The following is a 26,198-nucleotide window of genomic DNA, read 5'->3' as shown; positions in this document are numbered from 1 at the left end:
TTGAAATTCGCTTTACGTCTTGCACACTGTCTTGAGTAATCCCGCTAAGAGATTTTTTTTTTAAATTATTGAGTGATATGCAATGTTTATATTCCCTCAAATGCAATATAACTAATCTCTAAATTCGTATAGTATACGCGTTACTATACCTCACCAATGAATTTTTGGGCTTCGTCGAAACCGCCCCTTTTTCTTAGAGGACGTTATTTAACACAATATATTGCTTTTTAAAAAAGAGACATTTCATAGGAAGATACATACGTATTACAAGTGTCTTTTCCCTGACAAGTTTTTGCACAAAAGCGGCTTGATTGCCAGTACTTTGTCACTTCTTCGTGAGTACAATCATTCACCGAGATTTATCTCCACATCTTACAGAAGTTCCAAGACACTCTATATTTTAAAGGCAATGAAAGAAAATTTTTTTAGAAGTATAATAGTGCTGTCTATGGCGCAGTTGAGATTTCGTGTGATATCAATAGCCACATACTATCGAGCAATCGTTTTCAAAACCCGATGAAGGAGCTGGACAACAACAGAACTGGTGTCCAGCCGATTGGCTAGTACTAGAATTTATAGGAATTCATTGTGTATAATGGACTGTAAGCGCCTGATGTTTATATTGTTTTTATAGATTTGAAGTCAGGCCAGCAGCGGTATGCTACTTGACTCAGTAAATACCGTAGCTGAGTTCGTTTTTTTGTATAGTTAATTTCATATTTCTAGATTTTCAGAGGGTATCTGACACGGTTCCTCACAAGCGTCTTCTAACCAAACCACATGCCTATGGAGTATTGTCTCAGTTGTGAGACTTGATTCGCGATTTCGTGTCATAAAGAACGCAGCTTGTAGTAACTGATGGGAAGTCGTCAAGTGAAACAGAATTTATATCTGGAATTCCCCTAGGAAGTGTTACAGGCCGTCTGCTGATTCCAAATATGTAAATGATTTGGGATACAATGTGAAGAGCTCTCTCAGACATCTGCAGATGATGCTGTTGTTCACCGTTTAGTAAAGTCATCGAAATGTTCATGCGAGCCGGCCGGAGTGGCCGTGCGGTTCTAGGCGCTACAGTCCGGAACAGCGCGACCGATACGGTCGCAGGTTCGAATCCTGCCTCGGGCATGGATGTGTGTGATGTCCTTAGGTTCGCTGGGTTTAAGTAGTTCTAAGTTCTAGGGGACTGATGACCACAGCAGTTAAGTGCCATAGTGCTCAGAGCCTTTTTTTTTTTTTTTTTTTGTTAATGCGAATTGCAAAACGCTTTTGACGAGATACTGATAAAGTGGCAATAAATAGTGTGAGGTCGTCTACATAAGTTATAACAAGAATCTCTTAAATTTAGGTTGAACAATAAATAATATAAATTTAAAGGTTGTCGAGTCAGTAAAATACCTACGGAGTACAGTTATGAACAAGCTAATCTGGAACCATCAAATAGAAAATGTTGCGGGGAACGCGAAGCAAAAGCTGCGTTTTATTGGCTGAACATTTAGAAGATGCAACGAATTTACGAAAGAGACTGCTTACACTACGTTTGTCCGTACTCTTTCGGAGAACTGCTGCGCGGTATGGGATCCTTACCAGATAGGATTGTGGCGGTGATCGAAAAAGTTCAGAGAAGGGCTGCTCGTTTCGTGCTGTCAAGAAATAGGAGAGCGAGTGTCATCGCTATAATACGTGATTTGGGATGGCAGCCATTAAAACAAAGGCATTTTCCGGTGCGTCAAGATTTTTTATATGATTTCAATTACTAACTTTATCCTCCGAATGCAACAATATTTTGTTGACTCCCACCTACGTAGGGAGGAATGACCATAGTAATAAAATAAGAGAAATCAGAGCTCACACGGAAAGACTTAGGTGTTCATTTTTCCCGCGTGCTATTGCAGAGGGGTACACTCGAGGAATAGTCTCAAAGTGGTCCTGTGGACCCTCTGCTGAGCACTTGGATGTGAACTGCAGACTAGGGATGTAGAAATAGAAGATACGGTGCTGTTACTAAGCATCAGTAGAAAGTCCTTTATACCCCGCCACTAGTGAGGCGTTGCCAACAAAGCGGCCACACAAAGTTCGCGCAGCGAAAATAAATGTTGGGTTTTGGTTTGTGGTTGCAGATGTGGAGACGGCAACGCGGGAGCCGCTGGTTAAGAGTTTCCCCACGTTCCTGCCGGCTCCGCCGCTGCCAGACCTCCCCCCCATGCCGCCGGCAGCCGAGGCGACGCCACCCCCTCCCCCTCCCCCACCATCCACCTTTCCCCTCCCCTCCACCCCTCGCCCGACCACTGCCGCAGGCGTTACAACGAACACTACTAACTTCAGATCCACTATCTCGACAACCACTTCAGCGTCACTCTACTCGTACAGGCCAGGCCAAACAATTAGTGTTACTTACCCGGGAAATCGGACATCAACAGTTGCCCCTACTTTCAATGTCAGCAAACTTCGTACAGTCATCACAGAGAGACCACCTATCGTTGCTACTACGGAGAGAAACGTATCTAAACTTACCAGTTCTAGCGTGGGAACAAAGTACAGGTCCGTCGTTCCCGTATTCACTAAGCATATGGGTACTACCCGAAAGCCAAGTCCCAGTGCCAATACGTCAGCTTCCTTCAATAGGACGACGCGTCCTACAACTAAACCCACTTCAACTCGTGTCTCCGCTTTAACTACACCCACGGTTACTACAGCTAAGAGTCATCCAACTGTTCCGATAACGCGGAGGACAGTGACTTCAACGACCATCACCACTCGTCGCCCAAGCACTTCAACTTCTGTATATGTGACCACCTCGAAAAAGCCCGTAACGAAAGTGGATTATAAGAAAAAGTTGGTGACTAATACAACTGTAATCCCTGTTTTGCCCTCAAAAGTTACGACACCATCTACAACCTCGTCAACTCGTTCCAAAGTACAAAGGTTCCCAGTTATTTTCAAAACAGCATCCACTCCTACGACCACGTCCACTCGTTTCCTTCCTACCACTGTTGTGAAGACCACTCTCCTTCCTTTAACAACTATTGGATCTACTAAACCAGCATCGCCCTCTTTCCAGCGAGTTGTAAAACCAAGATGGTCATCAAATAGAATTCAAGGTAATATATAATTAAAATTTCATATTTTGTCATTGTTTTCTGTAACACTTTACTGGGCTAGAAGATCCGCTAACATGCTGCAAACTCGAGTGCCCTATATTTGGCTGGTTACGACTCGCCTGCCAAAAGGAGGGACATGTGAATAACCGAGGACGACATCCTGGGCTGCACAAATCCAACGCCTCTCTCTCTCTCTCTCTCTCTCTCTCTTTCTCTCTCTCTCTCTAACACAAAAGCAACACTTCCAAGAACGCTTACGTGACACAGACAGTCGGCCGCAGTGGCCGAGTGGTTCTAGGCGCTTCAGTATGGAACCGCGCGACCGCAGGTTCGAATCCTGCCTCGGGCATGGATGTGTGTGATGTCCTTAGGTTCGTTAGGTTTAAGTAGTTCTAAGTTCTAGGGGACTGATGACCTCAGAAGTTAAGTCCCACAGTGCTCAGATCCATTTGAACCATTTGTGACACAGATAACTCCGCACAGCAAGTGGAAAATATTTTAATACTTGAGTAGAATCACAGGAAAAGATAAGACTCATTTCGAAATACACTCCTGGAAATGGAAAAAAGAACACATTGACACCGGTGTGTCAGACCCACCATACTTGCTCCGGACACTGCGAGAGGGCTGTACAAGCAATGATCACACGCACGGCACAGCGGACACACCAGGAACCGCGGTGTTGGCCGCCGAATGGCGATAGCTGCGCAGCATTTGTGCACCGCCGCAGTCAGTGTCAGCCAGTTTGCCGTGGCATACGGAGCTTCATCGCAGTCTTTAACACTGGTAGCATGCCGCGACAGCGTGGACGTGAACCGTATGTGCAGTTGACGGACTTTGAGCGAGGGCGTATAGTGGGCATGCGGGAGGCCGGGTGGACGTACCGCCGAATTGCTCAACACGTGGGGCGTGAGGTCTCCACAGTACATCGATGTTGTCGCCAGTGGTCGGCGGAAGGTGCACGTGCCCGTCGACCTGGGACCGGACCGCAGCGACGCACGGATGCACGCCAAGACCGTAGGATCCTACGCAGTGCCGTAGGGGACCGCACCGCCACTTCCCAGCAAATTAGGGACACTGTTGCTCCTGGGGTATCGGCGAGGACCATTCGCAACCGTCTCCATGAAGCTGGGCTACGGTCCCGCACACCGTTAGGCCGTCTTCCGCTCACGCCCCAACATCGTGCACCCCGCCTCCAGTGGTGTCGCGACAGGCGTGAATGGAGGGACGAATGGAGACGTGTCGTCTTCAGCGATGAGAGTCGCTTCTGCCTTGGTGCCAATGATGGTCGTATGCGTGTTTGGCGCCGTGCAGGTGAGCGCCACAATCAGGACTGCATACGATCGAGGCACACAGGGCCAACACCCGGCATCATGGTGTGGGGAGCGATCTCCTACACTGGCCGTACACCACTGGTGATCGTCGAGGGGACACTGAATAGTGCACGGTACATCCAAACCGTCATCGAACCCATCGTTCTACCATTCCTAGACCGGCAAGGGAACTTGCTGTTCCAACAGGACAATGCACGTCCGCATGTATTCCGTGCCACCCAACGTGCTCTAGAAGGTGTAAGTCAACTACCCTGGCCAGCAAGATCTCCGGATCTGTCCCCCATTGAGCATGTTTGGGACTGCACGTCCAGCACGTCCAGCACGAACGCTGGTCCAACTGAGGCGCCAGGTGGAAATGGCATGGCAAATCGTTCCACAGGACTACATCCAGCATCTCTACGATCGTCTCCATGGGAGAATAGCAGCCTGCATTGCTGCGAAAGGTGGATATACACTGTACTAGTGCCGACATTGTGCATGCTCTGTTGCCTGTGTCTATGTGCCTGTGGTTCTGTCAGTGTGATCATGTGATGTATCTGACCCCAGGAATGTGTCAATAAAGTTTCCCCTTCCTGGGACAATGAATTCACGGTGTTCTTATTTCAATTTCCAGGAGTGTAGAAGCCTTATTTTCCCTGTCAGTAATAGGAGATTCAGCAGGAGACTGTCTTTATAAAAGAATCATCCTAAAAACATTATATATTTACTGCTCTAACTTTTCACTTTTTCGTTTGCTTGTAAGGGAGGACAATTTATAGTTACTTTTGTTCAAGAGTAGATCAATGCCTCATTCTGGATTTCACTGACTCTGGTGATTTTTTAATAACGGGTCAACTTTAATAAAGCATTCGCTAGGTGTGCTTAGCATTAGGAATGGATAAGTAAGATACAATTCAGATGTGGAAATATTTAATTTTAGTGTGTACTGCGACTTACATCAAGGGTGGGTCTCATAAATTAGTCCTCCAGTAAATCACATCGTCTCTTTGTTTGTGTACTTGCCTGCTTACATGCTGTTTTAGCTAACAAGTATTTTCTGCAGTGACAACCCTAGTCATTTTAGTTATACGATTTCGATCTCTTAGGCCTGGCTTCTAAAGTCAACTGTTATTTCATTATGCTATTTGTAATTATTTAGGCATGTAAATAGAATTGGAGTACTTACTTTGGATTCGATAATCATGTTAAGGCACTACTTTGACGGATATATGTGTATGTGGAAAATAAAATTGCAATATTTCATGTAAACATTGCACTTTTTGCGCTGGAGACATGTTTGTGGAGACTTCTCGACTTGGAAAGAACGCTGCGACACTTGACAAGCATCATAGACGTGCCAAATAATTAACCTGAGGTACTCTTGTGTCTTAAACCAAGCGTGGTAATCTGAAAGAATTACGAATGTCGTAAATCTTAATGTTGTTCATGAGTGCTATCGACAAGGGACGTCCACTGATTCCACACTTTTAGATTTCCAGATGGCTTTTGACACCGCTCCTTACAAGTGACTTATAATCATATTGCATGCCTATGGAGTTTTATGACTGAATTAATGATTTCCAGTCAGGAGGGTCATAGCTCGTAATAATTTGCAGGAAGTCATTAAATAAAACAGAAGTGGCGTCTGGTGTTCTCCAAGAAAGAGCTGTAGGCCCTCTGCTGTTCCTGAGCTACATAAACAGTTTAGGAGACAATCTAAGCAGCCCTCTTCGATTTTTTGCAGATGATGCTGTAATTTACCGCCTTGTAAAGTCATAAGATGTTCAAAACGAACTGGAGAATGATTTAGAGAAGATATCTGTATGGCGTAAAAAGTGGCAATTTCCTCTAGATAATAAAAAGTATGAAGTAATCCACATGAGTACCAAAAGGAATCCGCTAGATTTCGGTTACACGATAAATCACACAAATATAAAGGCTGAAAACTCAAGTAAGTACTTGGAGATTACAATTACGAATAACTTCAATTGGAACTATCACATAGATATTGTTGCGGGGTACGCAAACCAAAGACTGCGAATTATTAGCATTACACTCACAAAATGTAACAGATCTACCGAAGATACTGCTTACACTACGCTTGCACGCCCTCTTCTACAGTATTTCTGTGCAGTGTGGGGTCCGCATCAGATAGTATTGACGGAGAACATCGGAAAGTTCAAAGAAGGACAGCTCGTTTTGTATTACAGTGAAATAAGGGAGAGAGTTCACAGGTATGCTACAAGAACTGGAGTGGCAATTATTAAAACAAAGGCAGTTTTTCACTGCGGCAGGCCCTTCTCATGAAATTTCAATCACCAACTTTCTCCTCAGAGTGTGAAAATATTTTATTGGCGCCCACCTACATTGAAAGAAATGATCATCATAATAAAATATATCAGAGGCCGCGCGGAAAGGTTTAAGTGTTCATTTTTCCAGCGCGCTTTTCGAGAGTGGAACGGTAGAGAAGTAGCTTGAAGGTGGTACGATGGACCCTCTGCCAGGTACTTAACTGTAAAATAATAAGTAATCATTTAGAAATAGATGGTGATGACAAGCTTACATGAATAGTTGAATTTTTTTCTCATTTTTAAGGTTTTGCGGAATAGTATTTAATTCCAGCAATACCAACGCACTTTTCCATAAGGCGTATAGGCGTATTACTAAGGGGGAGGGGGGAGGTACTTAATGCGCTATACAATAAAAATTAAAGAAACAAATTTTGTTAATTGTCGTTAACTTCTAGTAATAAACCCTTTTTAAATGGGTACTGAAGTATACTAGGGTCCAGAACGGGAAAATATATTTTAGCACAATTTTCGCAATAAGAACACATTTTCCGTAAAGTGTTGACTGAGAGAAGTTTATGATGATCACGAAAAAGCCTTTAGAAGATACAGATTTCGTTATTTGTCATTGAATTTTCTTCACAACGCAATTTTTAAAGAAATATAGCTGTGTAAGAAGGGTCCTGAACTTGAAAATAAGAGTATGACGTACGTTGCAAAAAGTCAGTCACTACAAATACTTAAATTTTTGGTTTATTTTTTATTGAAAAATTCCAAACAGTTACAGAATGTGATATAATAATCATTAAAAACAAATATTATATTAAAAATCTTAAAATATTAAGTACATGACTATATTACAACGTTGTTAACTGCTGGGCATAAAGTACCCGTCTGCTTTGGTATTGCGAGGGTTAAAGTAAAAATCATTTTTTACAACTAGTTGCTATTAATACATTAATTACATTACATAAGGGAATGGTGGTTTTGAATTATTTATGGAGAGTATTTTACATACTGGCCAAAGAATTACCGCATTGGTAACACCGTTTCTCGTCAGATCACCGAAGTTAAGTGCTATCAGGCCTGTCTAGCACTTGGATAGGTGCAAGTGCGGTCTGCCTAGCGCTGATGGCAAGCGGGGTGCACTCACTCAGCCCTTGTGAAGCAAATTGAGGGGCTACCTGATTGATTCGGTCATGAAAACTGACAACGTCCAGGAGAGCAGTGTACTGACCATTTGCCCCCCCCCCCCCCATATCACATTCAGTGATGCCTATTGGCTGAGGACGACACGGCGGTCAGTCGGTACCATTAGGATCATCCGAGACACTTATTTGGATGGAGTTTAGTTTAGTTTTTTATGTTACATACTCATTCTCATATTACAGCCGTTGCTTTATAACTACATATGGAGAGTATGTTTTTATACTTGTTCTCATGTTCTGTAAGAAGTTTACATGGCTGTTTAACAGGTCACATATGTTTAGGCATGAATATATCATTGCGATACTTACTTTAGAGTTCATAGTCTTTTTTTTTTTTTTTTTTTGTTTTTTGCTACTAATCTGATGTTAACTTGGAACTTTTTTGCGCCATTGGTGCATTTATGCGAACTTCAAAAGCTTATTGTGACATTTGCCAAGCGTCATAGGAGTGGTAAATAATTGAAGCCCTGTTGTATCATACGCTCTGGCATACATATCGAACTTTGGACCCTTCACCAGTGCAGCCATGTGTTGACAAAGACAAGCAACAGGAGCTTAAAAGCAGCAGTTCATTTAATTTCATGTTTTTGAAGTTTGTGAAACAGTACTTAAAGTAAAATTCATCCATGACAGTTACACATTACTAATCTGATAATTGTATTAGATCTCATATACGATGGTTTTTATCACTAATCTGTTAATTATATTAGATCACATATACGATGGTTTTTAACTCATACTCGTCCTAATATTCTATAACGAATGATAAATAGCTACCAATGAAATTTACTGATATGACTGGTGAGCAAGTCCATAACCGATCTTTTAAAGTCCATGATAAAAACATACGAGGGTTGTCCAGAAAGTAATTTCCAATTGGTCGCAAAATGGAAACCACTGGGAAAATCCGGTAAAGCTTTGCACAGATGTGTTGCGCAATGTCTCTAGTATGCCTGTCGATCGTGTCGTGTCGCTCTTTTCAGCTTTGAGTGAACGTTAAGCATGTAAAGATGCGTAGGTAATAGTGTCTCCCACCAAGTATGAGGGTCCAGTTAGAGATTTCGCCTGTGTCATGCAGCCCACATAACACAACTGTCGAGCAGTTCCTTCTTCATGCCAACTCTCGGCCACACACTGCAGGAGCAATGAAGACGCTCCTGCAGCGTTTCCGATGAGAAGTGTTTGATCACCCACAATACAGTCCGTAATTGGCTCCCCCTGAGTCTCATCTCTGCTCACAAGAACCGCTGGCTATGAAGACAAAATTTTTCCGCTGACAACGAGCTGCAGAGCAGTTCATATAACTGGTCGCAGGCGGCTGCTTTCTATGACGAGGATATTGGGAAGTTGATAGAACACTACGACAAAACTCGAAGCTGGAGTGGCGAGTATGTAGAGACGTAGGTGGAAGGTGTACCTAACTGTTGCAAATAAAACGTTTCTGATTTCACTGTGATTTCCATTTCGCTACCGTTCTGAACTTACTTTCTGGACAACCCTCGTACTTGATAATATTTTTGCCATTTTACTAAATTCATATACTTTTTTTAAGTTAGTGATGTACTGTTTGATAAACAATTCAGGTCATTCAGCTCTGATTCATGGACAGAAGAGGGAATTTGAACATTATGCTGTGTTTGTGTGTGCGTGTGTGTGTGTGTGTGTTGTTTTACATATATTTGTCTTTTTTATGCATCATTTGAATGCTACACTGAGATTTGTTGGAGGGCAAGGGGATTGGTGAGAGGAGGGGGTTGTGAATTAATGATGTCATTGAAAGGTCAGTGACCTAGGGGCATGATGGCAATGTGCACTAACACTTGAACTTTCAAGGTCACGTTTACGCCATCCTGGACTATGACATCAGTAGCGTTGCATACTTCATTACCACATTTAAGAGCAAAGTGGGCCAGAAGCCCCATAGTCTTACTACTTAGCTATGGACCTACAACTTGTCAGTCAACCCCATGGATATGTTACATGCAAAGAGGATGAATAAAATGCAGTCCTTCTGGACAACCTTACGAGATCATCGACTACGACATTCAGACACACTGCATATGGCCCATTTCTTTAACATCCATGTTTTATCTAAGCTCAACCACGTTGCATTAAATACCCCATCCTAGTAAAAATAACGAAACAGATTCTGGCAGCCGCTTCTTATGTATTATGGTCATGTAATATCTTCAAACCACCCTAACGACAAACCACTCATTTTCGAAGGCGGTTTGGGTTGTGCAATTATCTAGTACATTTCAGTATTACTTACGTCAGAACTATTTTCAATTTCTTATCAGCTACTAGAAATTCTGTGGCAGAAATCTTGTTCAACCCTCTAGTCTATTCGATAGCCCGAACCTCCAAAACGTTCCGAGACTGTTTTTATTCCTGCAATATTAGTGACATCAGTGCAGTAACTACGGTGGAAATGTGTATTAACCACCCTAAACAACAGACGCGCATTCGACCAGGCAGTTGCAAGAAGGCTGTGTTAAATAGTGGACGTGCGGCCGTAGTGTGCGAACATCGTTGTATGACACATCGCAGTGGAGGAACAAACTAATCATTTCTAAATCAAGTGTTCAAGAAATTCTGTAGACTCTTTTGAAGAAGATAATATGCGTGCAAACTTCTTACCATACACCTTGACTCAAGAACAAAAACGATGACTATTGGTTGCCTGTCTCGACTGTACTGAAATGAGAAATTCTGACAATTCCGTTCTGGAAAACAATCATCATCGATGACGAGGCTTGGTGTAATCAATACGAACCTACCACAACATGTCAAATAGCAGAATGGATCTCTGAAGGTTCACCAAGTACAAAGAAGGTGCGAATGTTGCACGCGAGTTGAACAAAATTCCAATGAAGGAAATTTCTGGCAGTTTCACATGGTTTTATGAAGTTCTGTGTGTTGCTCTCTAGTTATGTGAGACTTAGTAGAGCATCTGAAGCATTAAAACCACCATCTTAACTTTTCTGTTTTTTTATAATTAATCCAGTCACGAAACTTTTTCCAGCTGACGGGGTATGTCTCGGCCAGTATTTGTACCTGAAACAGAACTCCCACCACCTTATGTGCAATGGTATTTCATTATGGCAAGTTACTTAGGGAGGGATCTTTCCACAGTTCCAAAACTTTTTTGTATCAACAATCGCTGCAGCACTCATCGATACATACGCTTTACGGGAGCTACCGATCGACAAACTGGCGCATGGTTTTTGTCTGAATCTTCAACAAAAATTTATGGCAATAGATGCCATATCAACTTGGTCGGATATATTTTATGGGCAGGTTCTAAGTGTAGAGAAGTGACACCACATGAATCCAACACCGGACCCTCTCTCCAGAAATTGCCAGTTACAGGATACGCTCGCGCACAGATTCATTTGTTGGGGCCAAAATGCAATTCCGTCATGGACAAGGAAGAAACTATATCTATAAGATGCCTGTTGCGTCGGGCATGTCCCGGTCCGGCACAGATTTTCAATTTTCACCATCGAATTATTTCAGTGCCTCGTTGTAGCTGGCGTCGGTCTCTCCTGCACAGTTTGGAAGGAAGAAATTGACTTTAATCACCAGAACGAGCCCTACCGACATAGACTTGAATCTCATTTTCCAGAATGAATCTCACTTGGTCTGAGGATCCAAACACAAGTCTTATACACGGTAGTAGCCTCATTTCAGTCACTATTCGATAACCACAGAGAGCCCAGACGTAAGAAAATTTCGGTATTATCTGCAACAGGAATATTTAATCATGCGAAAAACTCACTACGGAAAAAACGCTGAGTGGATACAAAAGTTTTTCCTGTCAATCTCGGTTTGCATTGCCGAGGAATACAATTTAAAATTCGACAAGGACCGTCGACGCTTTTGGTGCACTAACACTCTTTACTGGACCAGAAAGAATATCCTAAGTCGGAAGTAGGGACATTATCTTCCGCTTCATGCATGAAGAAATTTAATTTCGAGAATTAAAGATTAGAAAAGAAAAAGAACAGGGAAAAAAAGGAAAAAAGCATTGCAGAATATAGCGCTAGAAGCTAGCCATAGACGGTATTTTTGGAGAGAGACAGGATGGGCTGTACGGTGAGGTGAGATGTACACACACACACATACACACACACACACACACACACACACACACACAAACCGACTCTGTGGTGAGTCCATTTCTATTCGCCGTAGAGTGCAGTCGTGCTCTGCGACCTTTATGACAAAGCTTCCATGTTTACAGTGAGCACACTCACCGCTTCCTTTCGTGGCGTCTCTTCGTAATTGTAACTTCAGTACAAATGACTTTTTCGCGGAAAGCAGAGTTGAGGTTTAGCTTTGAGAGGAACAGTGTACTCTCATCTCAGTTCTGCGTTTGGAAATGGCTAACACGTGAAATAAAATTTAACTAGTTGACACGTGCGAATAATTGTGTTCTGATTAAGTCACCGATTGGTAATACAGTAATAGAGAAATAAGTAAAAGCATTTGTTAATAAAATATATTATGTTTTGATTACTGGTAACAAATCTTAGTCTCGTTGTAAAAGTGTCATATCATTATGTATAATATGGTTAATTCTAAAACATATAAAAGCAGTATTGTCTTTGACAGATTAATTTTATTTTTTAGGACTTCTTTATTTTAGAAAACTTCTTTGAAAAGAACTTTAGCAGTTATAACATGATTATACTTCACTTTTTGGCTATATGAGTCTCAAGCGCAAACAAATATCGCTGAATATGTGAACTCTTGAAAAATCCATGCGAAAAAGCAGGTTCTGGTAGGAACAGTTCTGCCCTTTGAAGCACATGACCTTATACTTTATTAATGGACATAGTGAAGGCTACATTCATTGGTAGTTGTAGTACTATCATTTGGAAAGACATGGTTGGATCAGAAGGTGTGAGGTTAATGCGGGGTATGAGCACAGTTTTATCAGCGTCTGCAAATTTAACAGTGATCTACTCACCTAAATGAGTTACCACTAATCTTACACCATTAACTAATACAAAATTAGCGTTACGAATTCAGATGAACATACTAATAACATTTTAAAACAACTTATCAGGTGATCATCAGGACGGACTTAATGACTTCAAAAATTCGACGGGTTTCAATTAAATGTTTTTTATTTTTTCAAGTTGGACGAAATCAAAACTGAGGCAAACCTTCGCCACTCGACGTAACAAATTAGTAATGGCATACGCATTAACTATTGTGTAATAGTCATTTTTTGAACACAGAATTGTTATTGAATAAAATTGCGAAGTGCACTATTTCCTTCATTGATTTCTGCCGCGCAGAATATGATGGTAACGAAACAATAGTAATCACAATAGCAAAGTTTAGGAATTTTGATGCAGATTAAGGTATTGAGGTTAGGAGAAGTGTAACATGACGTTGCAAACACAATAAAAGTTAAATAAATCAGGTTATGAAAGTAAACGGTGTTAACCGTGATTATGAACGTTGATGTAATTCAGCATATTTGTGCATTACACAACGCTTGCTTTAAGGAATTTAAACAACTCCAACTGCTTTTGTGCATAATAGTAAAATTAGATTATAAACAGATGGCGCCTTTAGAATTCTTTACATCGACATGTACGACCGAAATCGTGTAACAGACTACGCTTGCGTATAGAATCCAAACAACTGTAACAACTGTTGTTAATGTTAGTTAAACAGATTGCCAATAGATGGCACCTTCTACATTGGCTTTTTAAAAATGTTTTCAAAATAAAGCTTTCAAACGAAAACAATAACTTTCAACTAATTGTGTATTTTTCGTCACTGGACGTGAATGAAATCTTGAAAATGATGTCTCAATCATTAATTTTGGTTAAGAAACTTAAGAGATATGGCGTACCAACAAAAAAACTTCGTTGAGAAATAATACATGGTGATGAACGCAAATTTTTGCTTTTCAAATGTATAGCGCTACAAAAAGCTTTCTTAAAGTGTATCAGTGCTGAAGTTCGTGGAAGTTTAATACAAAATAAAAATGATACAGGTAAATTTCAGCGCAAAAGTGATTCTGTAATCACAGTTGCAGTTCGTTATGCTGGTTTAGGTTTACTATCTGTCAGAATTTTGCAATTTACCCTCTGAAGATCCATCTGATAAAATACGAGGTAGTCTGAAGATTTACAGTGATCTACGATGTGAAGGAGGATACATGATCGGAGAATTGTTTGTATAGGAAACTAAATCGAATAAGGTATCTAGAGTAGATATGCAGAAGCATATCCCGTCCTAACTGTTTATTTGTGGCTGCAGAGCGAACGTAACATGAGAAAATCAGCTTAGGACTTCTTTATTGTGCAACTCAGCGGAGCATTTGAGGGATTCTTCTGAACGCAGGAGGACTGTATATCTTCCTAGTGACACGGGTTACCATCGGATAAGTACGTACGCAATCTACCCAAACAATCAAGTGGAACGAGTAAAAGAAACAAATAATGCAGCGGAAATAAGTCGCATTCCGGCAAGAAAAGTGACATAAATCGAAAAACGGCAATTTTTATTTTCTCACTGAAAAATTCTGTAAAAAGCCCCATAGTTCACGGAAAATTTAATGTAATTTGCTGCTAACAATACTTACTTGAAATTTGAAACGAGTTTATAGTTTTTCAACATACGTTTTAAAGAATAAATTCTTCAAATCTACGTTTCTCAAGTACTGTATTTTTTTAAATGTGTCACTGTTCTCGCTTGGTGCGAAATGAAGTGGAAACAGTGACCACATCACAGTCATCTACATTCGAAAGAGGCAAACTTAATATGTTCCAACTGTGTGACGGAAATTCAAATGAGCAAACAGAAACAGATGGAGTAGCACGAAACAAGCCGAAGAAACTCAGCAAGGAATCCATGAAGAGGACATGGCCTGTACCCTTGATCAAGAAACAGGCGAGTCGCCAGTAACTATGGAAGATGAGGAGAAAATTATGGGAACTACGAGTGTGGAACGCGGGTGTGGCTGTAAACCAGTACGAGGACTGTGAAATGAAGAATCTCCCTGCGGCTAGCGACGCACAAAACAACGTCGTGATACAACCGAAAAGGTTGGCCTCACCAGTCGCTACCAGGGGAAGACCCAGAAGCAGATAACGAATAGCGTGATCACAAAATCAAGGAAAGAGTGTGAGAAAGGATACTGAAACGCCAGTTAGTAACAAAAAGAAACAATGTCGAAAACAAAGATCACGTAGACAGAGGCTATCAGGCAAATATAAGTTTTCTTTGTGGGCAACCACAGCTTAATCTGTGGCTAGTTAAAAACTTTTTTTTAATTTTGTAGTAAAATCTAAGAAATTGTAGAGAACGTTTGTAGCTGCTAATCGTCGTTTATTGTCGAATCAAGGTACAACCGGTTTCGCGATAATGAATCGCATCTTCGGGTTAAACTTCGCTGGATTACGTTAACCGATTAAACCGATGCGATCTCCCAACGTCCTTTAAGGCATATATCCTGGCATTCTTGACACTGGTCCAAATTAAAGTGTGCATCAGTGATGACGCGTAATTATCTAAGATTATTGAGGGATCTTTCAACACATATTGCATTTGATGATGACAGGATATGTGCCTTACAGAACGCTGCCAGATCATATATGTTTAATGGGCTAATACAATCCAGCCAAATTTAACCTGAAGATGTAATTCACTATCGTGAAACCGGTTGTACCTTAATTCCACAATAAACGAGGATTGCCACCTTCACGCGGATTCTACAATTTTTAGTAATTTTTACCACAGAAATGTTTTTAAACATTTTTATAATTATCAGTCGAAGTCGTGTATGCACAGGAGTGTGAGGACGTGGGATAGATGAGTGGCATTCAGAAATACGGATGCTGGACAGATGTGCCTCCAGGCTCAACGGAAGATTTTTTAATTCTTCTTTTTAAATTTATCCCCAAACGCGCTAGAATTTAATGGAACAGACCCATACATTGTACAACAAATTTAAATGAACTGATGAGTACATTAAAAATTTCATTATTCGCTGATTTTCTTTACTACTATGTTGTTGACGCAGCACTCTTACAGTGCGTTTGTAGAGAGGAAACCCAGGGGACGGCCACGAATCTTACTTGAATATCGCGGGGACTATTATAGGATGACAGATATGCTAGTGAGAAAAGGAATTCTATTTTCGGAAATAGAACACTTGGATTCAGACATTGGAATATCCAGACTTCTTTATGATACTCTATCAGTGAATATGCAGGGTGGTCCATTGATAGCGACCGGGCCAAATATCTCACGAAATAAGCATCAAACGAAAAAACTACAAAGTACGAAACTCGTCTAGCTTGAAAGGGAAAACCAGATGGCGCTATGGTTGGCCCGCTAGATGGCGCTGCCATAGGTCAAACGGGTATCAACTGCGTTTTTTTTAAAATAGGAAACCCCATTTTTAATTACATGTCCGTGTAGTACGTGTTTTAGTTGGACCACTTTTTTCGCTTTGTGATAGGTGGCGCTGTAATAGTCACAAACGTATAAGTACGTGGTATCACGTAACATTCGGTCAGTGCGGACGGTATTTGCTTCGTGATACATTACCCGTGTTAAAATGGACCGGTTACCAATTGCGAAAAAGGATGATATCGTGTTGATGTATGGCTATTGTGATCAAAATGCCCAACGGGCGTGTGCTATGTATGCTGCTCGGTATCCTGGACGACATCATCCAAGTGTCCGGACCGTTCGCCGGATAGTTACGTTATTTAAGGAAACAGGAAGTGTTCAGCCACATGTGAAACTTGAACCACGACCTGCAATAAATGATGATGTCCCATTAGGTGTTTTAGCTGCTGTCGCGGCTAATCCGCACATCAGTAGCAGACAAATTTCGCGAGAATCGGGAATCTCAAAAACGTCGGTGTTGAGAATTCTACATCAACATCGATTGCACTCGTACCATATGTCTGTGCACCAGGAATTACATGGCAACGACTTTGAACGTCGTGTACAGTTCTGCCACAGGGCATAAGAGAAATTACGGAACGATGAGAGATTTTTTGCACGCCTTCTATTTAGTTCAAATGGTTCAAATGGCTCTGAGCACTATGGGACTCAACTGGTGAGGTCATTAGTCCCCTAGAACTTAGAACTAGTTAAACCTAACTAACCTAAGGACATGACAAACATCCATGCCCGAGGCAGGATTCGAACCTGCGACCGTAGTGGTCTTGCGGTTCCAGACTGCAGCGCCTTTAACTGCACGGCTACTTCGGCCGGCTTCTATTTAGTGACGAAGCGTCATTCACCAACAGCGGTAACGTAAACCAGCATAATAGGCGCTATTGGGCAACGGAAAATCCACGATGGCTGCGACAAGTGGAATATCAGCGACTTTGACTGGTTAATGTATGGTGGAGCGTTATTGGAGGAAGGATAATTGGCCCCCATTTTATCGATGGCAATCTAAATGGTGCAATGTATGCTGATTTCCTACGTAACGTTCTACTGATGTTACTACAAGATGTTTCACTGCATGACAGAATGGCGATGTACTTCTAACATGATGGATGTCCGGCACATAGCTCGCGTGCGGTTGAAGCGGTATTGAATAGCATATTTCATGACAGGTGGATTGGTCGTCGAAGCACCATTCCATGGCCAGCACGTTCACCGGATCTGACGTCCCCGGATTTCTTTCTGTGGGGAAAGTTGAAGGATATTTGCTATCGTGATCCACCGACAACGCCTTACAACATGCGTCAGCGCATTATCAATGCATGTGCGAACATTACGGAAGGCGAACTACTCACTGTTGAGAGGAATGTCATTACACGTATTGCCAAATGCATTGAGGTTGACGGATATCATTTTGAGCATTTATTGCATTAATGTGGTATTTACAGATAATCACGCTGTAACAGCATGCGTTAACAGAAATGGTAAGTTTACAAAGGTACATGTATCACATTGGAACAACCGAAATAAAATGTTCAAACGTACCTACGTTCTGTATTTTAATTTAGAAAACCTACCTGTTACCAAGTGTTCGTCTAAAATTGTGAGCCATATGGTTGTGACTATTACAAAGCGAAAAAAGTGGTCCAACTAAAACATTCATATTTCTTTACGTACTACACGAATATGTAATAAAAAACAAGGGTTCACATTTTTAAAAAAACGCAGTTGATATCCGTTTGAGCTATGGCAGCGCCATCTAGCGGGCCAACGACAGCGCCATCTGGTTTCCCCTTTCAAGCTAGACAAGTTTCGTTCTTTGTAGTTTTTTCGTTTGACGCTTATTTCGTGAGATATTTGGCCCGGTCACGATCAATGGACCACCCTGTATACTCCCCCATTTTGTGTCAGGTACTAAAACAGAGAGAACAAAATTTTTAAAGACAGGAGTAGTATACTTGTAGCAGAAGAACCCACAGCAAATTATCTTAGGCAGTGATTTCAGCTGCGCATTAAATGTTATTCGTCAAAATCCGAACTTCCACATCTCGGCAAAAATAAAGACACTCACTGACACTAGCTTCCATCATATGCAGAAACCAACAAATGAATCAGTACCAACTTTCACGGACATAGGGAGTACATCAACGAGCAGGTTGGGTAGAATGTACAGTGAGGTGACAAAAGTCGTGGGATACCTCTTACTATCGTGTCGGACCTTCTTCCGCCCGGTGTATTGCAGCAACTCAAAGTGGCATGGATTCGACACGTCATTGAAAGTCCCCTTCAGAAATATTGAGCCATGCTGCCTCTATAGCCGTCCGTAATTGCGGGAGTGTTGTTGGTGCAGGATATTGTGTACTAATTAAATGTTCGATGGGATTCATGTAGGGCAACATGGGTGGCCAAACCATTCTCTCGAACTGTCCAGAACGTTATTCAAACCATTCGCGAACAACTGTGGCGCAGTGACATGGCGCATTGTCATCCATTAAAAATTTCGTCGTTGTTTGGGAACATGACGCCCATGATTGCCTGCAAATCATCTCCAAGTAGCAGAACATCCAGGGGACCCGGCCCACTCCACGTAAACACACCCCACACCATTATGGAGCTACCACCAGCTTGCACAGTGCAGTGTTGACAAGTTGGCTCCATGGCTTCGTGGTGTCTGCACCACCCTCGAACTTTATCATCAACTGGAATCGGGACTCATCTGACCAGGCCACGGTTTACCAGTCGTCTAGGGTCCAACTGACATGGTCACGAGCCCATAACAGTGGCTGCAGGCGATGTCGTGCTCGTGCTCTTGGCAAAGGCATTCGCATGGGCCATCTGCTGCCATAGCTCATTAACGCCAATATTCCCCGTACTGTCCTAACGGATACGTTCGTAGTACGTCCTCCACCATTGATTTCTACGGTTATTGAAACAGTGTTGCTTGTCTGTTAGCAGTGACAACTCAAGAAGACGCCATTTCTTTCAGTCGTTAAGTGCAGGCGGTCGACCACTGCGTTGACCGTGGTGAAAGGTGATGCCTAAATTTTTTTCATTCTCGACACACTGTGGACTGCAGAATATTGAATTTCTCGAACAATTTCCGAAATGAAATGTCCCTTGCATCTAGTTTCAACTAGTAATCCGAGTTCATAGTCTGTTAATTCCCGTCGCGCTGCCACAATCACGTTGGAAACCTTTTCACGTAAATCACCTGAGTACAAATGACAGCTCCACCAATGCCCTGCCCTTTTATACTCTGTGGACACGATACTACCGCCATCTCTATACGTGCATATCGCTATTCCATGATTTTTGTAACCTCAGTGTATATAACAGGGCCGATAAAAACAAAAATAACTCCTCCCGCTTCCTCTGATCATTGCTGTCACGTGATATGTATCAAATGCAACCACAGCAAATCAAACTTGTGAGAGGAATATGGAAGCTAAATGTCAATATACTCTTGGACAGAGAATTATAACACGTATTTCATGGCATATGGCGGACCTGTAAGAAGCAAGTGCAGAAATATCCTATAGCGTGGGACCGCTGGATAAAACAAAGATCAGGATTAGGAAGTTTTTAATACACATTTCAAACTACAAAAGCAGGGAACAAGATGAAATCTTACATTTCTACTGTTCATGTATCCGTCAATTATATAGCATACGTACAGACCTGGTATGTGATAGTGTGTTAATAAGGTTAAGGCTAAAGTTTTACGTATCAAATCGCGATAGCTGAATGATCTGAAAGTAAGAGCCAAAGTAATCAACAAAGACGAACAAGAATAAACATCCTTGCAACGTTTCTCTAAGATACAAAAAACGGAATCAATAGATAGTTAAAGACATATAAACGGAGGAAGACACTGTGGTGAGAAATCAGAAAGGGTTGATAAATACTTCCAAAATCTCTGTGGAGAGTGTTACCAATGACATGACTTTTTATGGCAGGTGACGAATAAACTCTATGCAGAAAATAAATCGGTCACCGTGCAAGCCTTTCATGGAGGAAGAAATTCTTGAATAAATAAGACAAGCAGTGGAAATAGGTCAACAGGCTCACATAAATACCCGCCGAATTTTATACGAAATTTTTGGAGACAATAAACGATGTCATGAACTGTATTTGGACATACGATGATATTACACTAGATTTTAAAGAGGGGCTAGTACTGCTCATTCCAAAAAAGACGAAGACGAAACATCTATGCAAGTCCAAGCTCATATCCCTTTGAGCTCTGTTTATAAGATATTAAATAGAGCTTGAATTTTCTCATTTTAAGAAGACCGAAGGAGCGATCTGTTGTACGTGCTAAAAAGTTTCAATAGCCAAGGACGTATAAACATTTCTTTATTTAAAACAACCGGTTTCGACAAACTTCGCTGTCATCTTCAGGTGTTAAAACTTTTTTTCGTATAAAATGTGTTCATATTACGTTGAACATCATTCCAAGTTGTCATGTGGATAAAAAACATTACATTAAAAAGTAAATAGTAAAAGTATAAATAAATATATATTCATAAATATATTAATAAATAAAAATATATTCATGTTTTTAAATATTTTTAGTTATGACAAACATTTTATAACGTGCTGTTTATCCACATGACAACTTTCACAACAACAAAATTTTAAGACCTGCAGATGGCAGCAAAATCTGCCAAAACCGGTTGTTTTAAATAAAGAAATATTTATGCCATCTTGACTGTTGAATGTTTTTAGCAGTTAAATAGAGCATAGAAGGTTAAACTGAAACAAACAACGAGACAAGCACTAATCCAAAATAATCTATATCACTGGCCGTAACTGATTATAAAAGCTTGGTAGGGACAATGTCAACAACAAAAGGGAGCACAGCCACATTATCAGATGACTTCTCGAAAGCTTTTGACGGGGAATGTCGCGAGTATCTGTGTAGCATAATGATTGCCAAAGAATTTAGTCAAGGATTCGAAATCGTTATTAAAACAGCATACAGTTTGTCAAGCTCAAGAATAATGACCGAACGATGGAGCCCAGCCGTTAACTCACTGGACTGGCATTTGGATGGATGAAGGTTCAAACCCCCGACCAGCCCTGCAGATTTAGGTTTCCCATGATTTCCATAAATCGCTTATTGCAAATTTAAGGATGTTTCCACTGAAATTAAATGGTAGATTTCCTTTCCGACTCCGAGCTCGTGCTTCGTCTCTAATGACATCGTTGTCGACGAAATGTTAAGCTGTGATATTCCTTGCTCAGTAATTCTGATTGTTAAGGCTCTTATCCGATGGTAACATCCGTTCCCGTCAGATCACCGAAGTTAACCCACTTTGGTGGGTCACCGTCCAGTCTGCCGAGCGCAGTTGGCAAACTGGGTGCACTGAGCCCTTGTCAGACAAATTCAGAAGCTATTTGACTGAGAAATAGCGGCTGCGGTCACGAAAAATGACAACGGGCGGGAGAGCGGTGTGCTGACCACACGCCCCTCCATATCCGTATCCAGTGAAGCTTAAAATGGCTCTGAGCACTATGGGACTCAACTGCTGAGGTCATTAGTCCCCTAGAACTTAGAACTAGTTAAACCTAACTAACCTAAGGACATCACAAACATCCATGCCCGAGGCAGGATTCGAACCTGCGACCGTAGCGGTCTTGCGGTTCCAGACAGTGAAGCTTAAAGACTGACGATGACACGGCGATCAGTCAGTATCGTTAGGGTCTTCCGAGAACTGTTCGAAGTTTAATTTAGTTTTTTTAATCAAACTGAAAATAAAATGAAAGAGCAACACCACAACGTCTGTGGTGCAGTGCACTTACCGTATAACCACACTGCTGCGCTGCGCTAGGCAGCTTCATTGTGACGTGAGCGTCCTCCTGCCAATAGCGAGCATTGTTATCGGAATCGGTCCTTGTAGTACATGGTACCCTGTGCCATGTACGGTATGTTGGGTTGGGAAATATCTATGTCGATTTATAAGTACACTACTGGCCATTAAAATTGCTACACCAAGAAGAAATGCAGATGATAAACGGGTATTCATTGAACAAATATATTATACTAGAACTGACATGTGATTACATTTTCGCGCAATTTGGGTGCATAGATCCTGAGAAATCAGTACCCAGAACAACCACCTCTGACCGTAACAACGGCCTTGATATTCCTGGGCATTGAGTCAAACAGATCTTGGATGGCGTGTACAGGTACAGCTGCCCATGCAGCTTCAACACGATACCACAGTTCATCTGGAGTAGTGACTGGCGTGTTGTGACGAGCCAGTTACTCGGCCACCATTGACCATACGTTTTCAGTTGGTGAGAGATCTGGAGAATGTGCTGGCCATGTTAGCAGTCGAACATTTTCTGTATCCAGAAAGGCCCGTACAGGACCTGCAGCATGCGGTCGTGCATTATCCTGCTGAAATGTAGGGATTAGCAGGGATCGAATGAAGGGTAGAGCCACGAGTCGTAACACATCTGAAATGTAACGTCCACTGTTCAAAGTGCGGTCAATGAGAACAAGAGGTGACAGAGACGTGTAACCAATGGCACCCCATACCATCACGCCGAGTGATAGGTCAGTATGGCGATGACGAATACACACTTCCATTGTGCGTTCACCGCGATGTCGCCAAACACGGATGCGACCATCATGATGCTGTAAACAGAACCTAGATTAATCCGAAAAAATGACGTTTGGCCATTCGTGCACGCAGGTTCGTCGTTGAGTACACCATCGCAGGCGCCCCTGCCTTGTGATGCAGCGTCAAGGGTAACCGCAGCCACAGCCTCCGAGCTGATAGTGCACGCTGCTGCAAACGTCTTCGAACTGTTCGTGCAGATAGTTGTTGTCCTGCAAACGTCCCCATCTGTTGACTCTGGGATCGAGACGTGGCTGCACGATCCGTTACAGCCATGCGGATAAGATGCCTGTCATCTCGACTGCTAGTGATACGAGGCCGTTGGGAATCAGCACGGCGTTCCGTACTACCCTCCTGAACCCACCGATTCCATATTCTGCTAATAGTCATTGGATCTCGACCAACGCGAGCAGTAATGTCGCGATACGATAAACCGCAATCGTGATAGGCTACAATCCGACCTTTATCAAAGTCGGAAACGCGATGGTACGCATTTCTCCTCCTTACACGAGGCATCACAACAACGTTTCACCAGACAACGCCGGTCAACTGCTGTTTTTGTATGATAAATCGGTTGGAAATTTTCCTCGTCAGCACGTTGTAGGTGTCGCCACCGGCGCCAACCTTGTGTGAATGCTCTGAAAAGCTAATCATTTGCATATCACAGCATCTTCTTCCTGTCGGTTAAATTTCGCGTCTGTAGCACATCATCTTCGTGGTGTAGCAATTTTAATGGCCAGTTGTGTAGATTTTTCAGAGATCATCAGGCGATTTTGCCTCAGAAGCGTTGCGAAGGTCAATATGCAACGAGGCAACTTGATTTCCTTGTATTCATGGCACATGGCATGAAAAGGGGACGAGCTATGTTTTGCAATATAGATATTGTCCGAACTCTAACATGCAGGTTATTTTATTCCAGTTAGGTCATAATACACTGCCGGAAAAAAATAGTACACCTGGAAAGACGACGTCGATTTTGCTCTGATGACCGCGTATGCCACCTGAGAATAGTAGATGTACTGACACTGGTTTCAACATCGTCCACAAACAGACAGCTTAACGGCATAGCCATCAGAGTGCTATCTGTGTCTACCCCTTAATAGGGCATACTCGCAACCAGAAGGGTTAGTGTGGTACAAACGTGTTATGCAAGCAGGCAACCATGACACGGAGACGCATTCGTGCTTCCTACAGCCAACTTGAGCGAGTTTGAAAGGAGTCAAACTGTAGCCTTCCAAGTGGCAGCGTGGTCGTGTTGGAAAATTGCTACACAAGTTGGATGTGCTGCGTCAGTTGAGCAACGATGCTGGTATCAGTGGTCTCGTAAACATTCTCACGCCTGTAAACGTCCACACAGCATAGACGCCCGCCAGGATCGTCGTAGTGTAAGGGCAACAGCAGATCGTACAGCTACCGCAGCACAGATAGGAGGCCTTGTGAGCCCAGTCGTGCCGGCACGAACTGTTACGAGCCGGTTATTAGCAGTGGGGCCATGGGCACACGCACCTTTTGCCCATCTTCCATTAACGCCACAGCTTTGACATGCACGTCTCGATTGGTGCCGTCAGACCACTTGAAAGATGGAACAGCGGACCTTGGTCTTCAGCGATGAAAGTAGATTCTGCCTGCTTGCAAGTGCTGGTCGTTTGCAAGTATGACGTAGACGTGGTGAGGCCTGTCTCGCAGAGTGCATCCGTCCAAGAACACTGGCCCCACCCAGGCCTTACGGTCTGGTGTGCGATAAGCTACAACTCTCGTTCACTTTTGGTGTTTCTGGAAGGGACGTTTACCAGCGCTCGGTACTTTCCGAATGATTTTAGATCGATTCTTTTGCCATTTTCTGGCTAGCACGATCTCTGGACTTGTCACCAATCGAGCACGTAAGGGCTATGATGGGACGAGAAGTGACTCGTGCGACTCGTCAAGCAACAACTCTTACAGAACTACATGAACAAGTCGAGGAGGCGTTTCATAACGTATCCCAGGAATGTATTCGTCGTCTGCACGATAGACTGGATGCAAGAGTCAACGTCTGCATTGCCACCTGTGGATGATGATGATGGTTTGTGCGGCGCTCAACATCGTGGTCATCAGTGCCCATACAAGTTCCAAAACCGTCCATTTCTAATTTCGGCACTTCCCGAATGATGATAACATAATGAGGACAACACAAACACCCAGTCCCCGGGCGGAGAAAATCCCCGACCCGATAGGGAATCGAACCCGGGACCCCGTGATCTAGAAGCAACAACGCTAGCCACTAGACCACGAGCTGCGGACGCCACCCGTGGAGGCTACATTTCGTACTAATATGTGTATTTCAGCATGGGTCGATACCTTGCCTCAGAACTGCTTGTGCTATTGATCTGTAAATGTAATCATTTCTACGCTCGACATGCACTGTTGCAATTATAAATATTGAGTGAATTGGAAACCTCTAAAACGGTGTACAAACTTTTGTTTTCTGGCAATGTATTTGAATTCAGAAGATGTTCTAGTATTCTGTAGTAATCTGCTTAAAATAATGTGAGTGATGTAGTTCTGTGCACCATGTTTCTCTCTGGTTCGTAGATGGATATGACCTAAGCTCTGTTCCAATAACAGCAAACATAACACTGTTCAAGGTATCTGCGGTAAGTTGTGGTCAAGAGTGGAGCTCAAAAAAAAGGTTCAAATGTCTCTAAGCACTGTGGGACTTAACAATTGAGGTCATCGGTCCCCTAGACTTAGAACTACTTAAACCTAACTAACCTAAGGACATCATACACTTCCATGCCCGAGGCAGGATTCGAACTTGCGACCGTAGCAAATGGCTCTGAGCACTATGGGACATAACATCGGAGGTCATCAGTCCCCTAGATCTTAGAACTACTTAATCCCAACTAACCTAAGGACATCACACACATCCATGCCCGAGGTAGGATTCGAACCTGAAGCGCCTAGAACCGCTCGGTCACTCCGGCCGGCAAGAGCGGAGCTATTTCATTGGCAAATGATGCACAAAACCTGAGAAGGGTTACATCGGGCCGTAGTATCTTTTTGATTTATAGTGATTTAAGCAACATTTAGACAGCACTAGAAGTGATTACTTTGTCGCTCATCAATGGTACGGCTACTGCATGATGGCGATAGTCCTGGTTATTGATAGTGAAAGGACATTTCAAGATACAAGTCAATACTTCGGTGTTTGTTTTATCCAAGGACTATTAAGACTTGGGTGAAAGAT

At 42.4% G+C, this 26,198-nt stretch overlaps 1 protein-coding gene across 2 annotated transcripts in view; it reads left to right on the top strand.

Annotated features, from left to right (window-relative positions):
- Positions 1–26,198, top strand: part of LOC124721690 (MAM and LDL-receptor class A domain-containing protein 1-like) — a 1,116,850-nt gene that overhangs the window by 963,158 nt on the left and 127,494 nt on the right. The window contains exon 8 of one of the 2 annotated variants that reach the window (XM_047246769.1): positions 2,118–3,098. The exons of the other annotated variant lie outside the window; for it this stretch is intronic. Coding sequence (XP_047102725.1) covers positions 2,118–3,098 — 981 coding nt within the window. The remainder of the gene's footprint in view (positions 1–2,117; positions 3,099–26,198) is intronic. 2 annotated transcript variants of the gene reach the window in all.

This window comes from Schistocerca piceifrons, chromosome X, assembly GCF_021461385.2.
Source record: "Schistocerca piceifrons isolate TAMUIC-IGC-003096 chromosome X, iqSchPice1.1, whole genome shotgun sequence".
Classification (NCBI taxonomy): Eukaryota; Metazoa; Arthropoda; class Insecta; order Orthoptera; family Acrididae; genus Schistocerca; species Schistocerca piceifrons.
The sequence above is the reverse complement of the archived record's forward strand: the minus strand, read 5'-3'. Positions and strand labels throughout refer to the sequence as shown.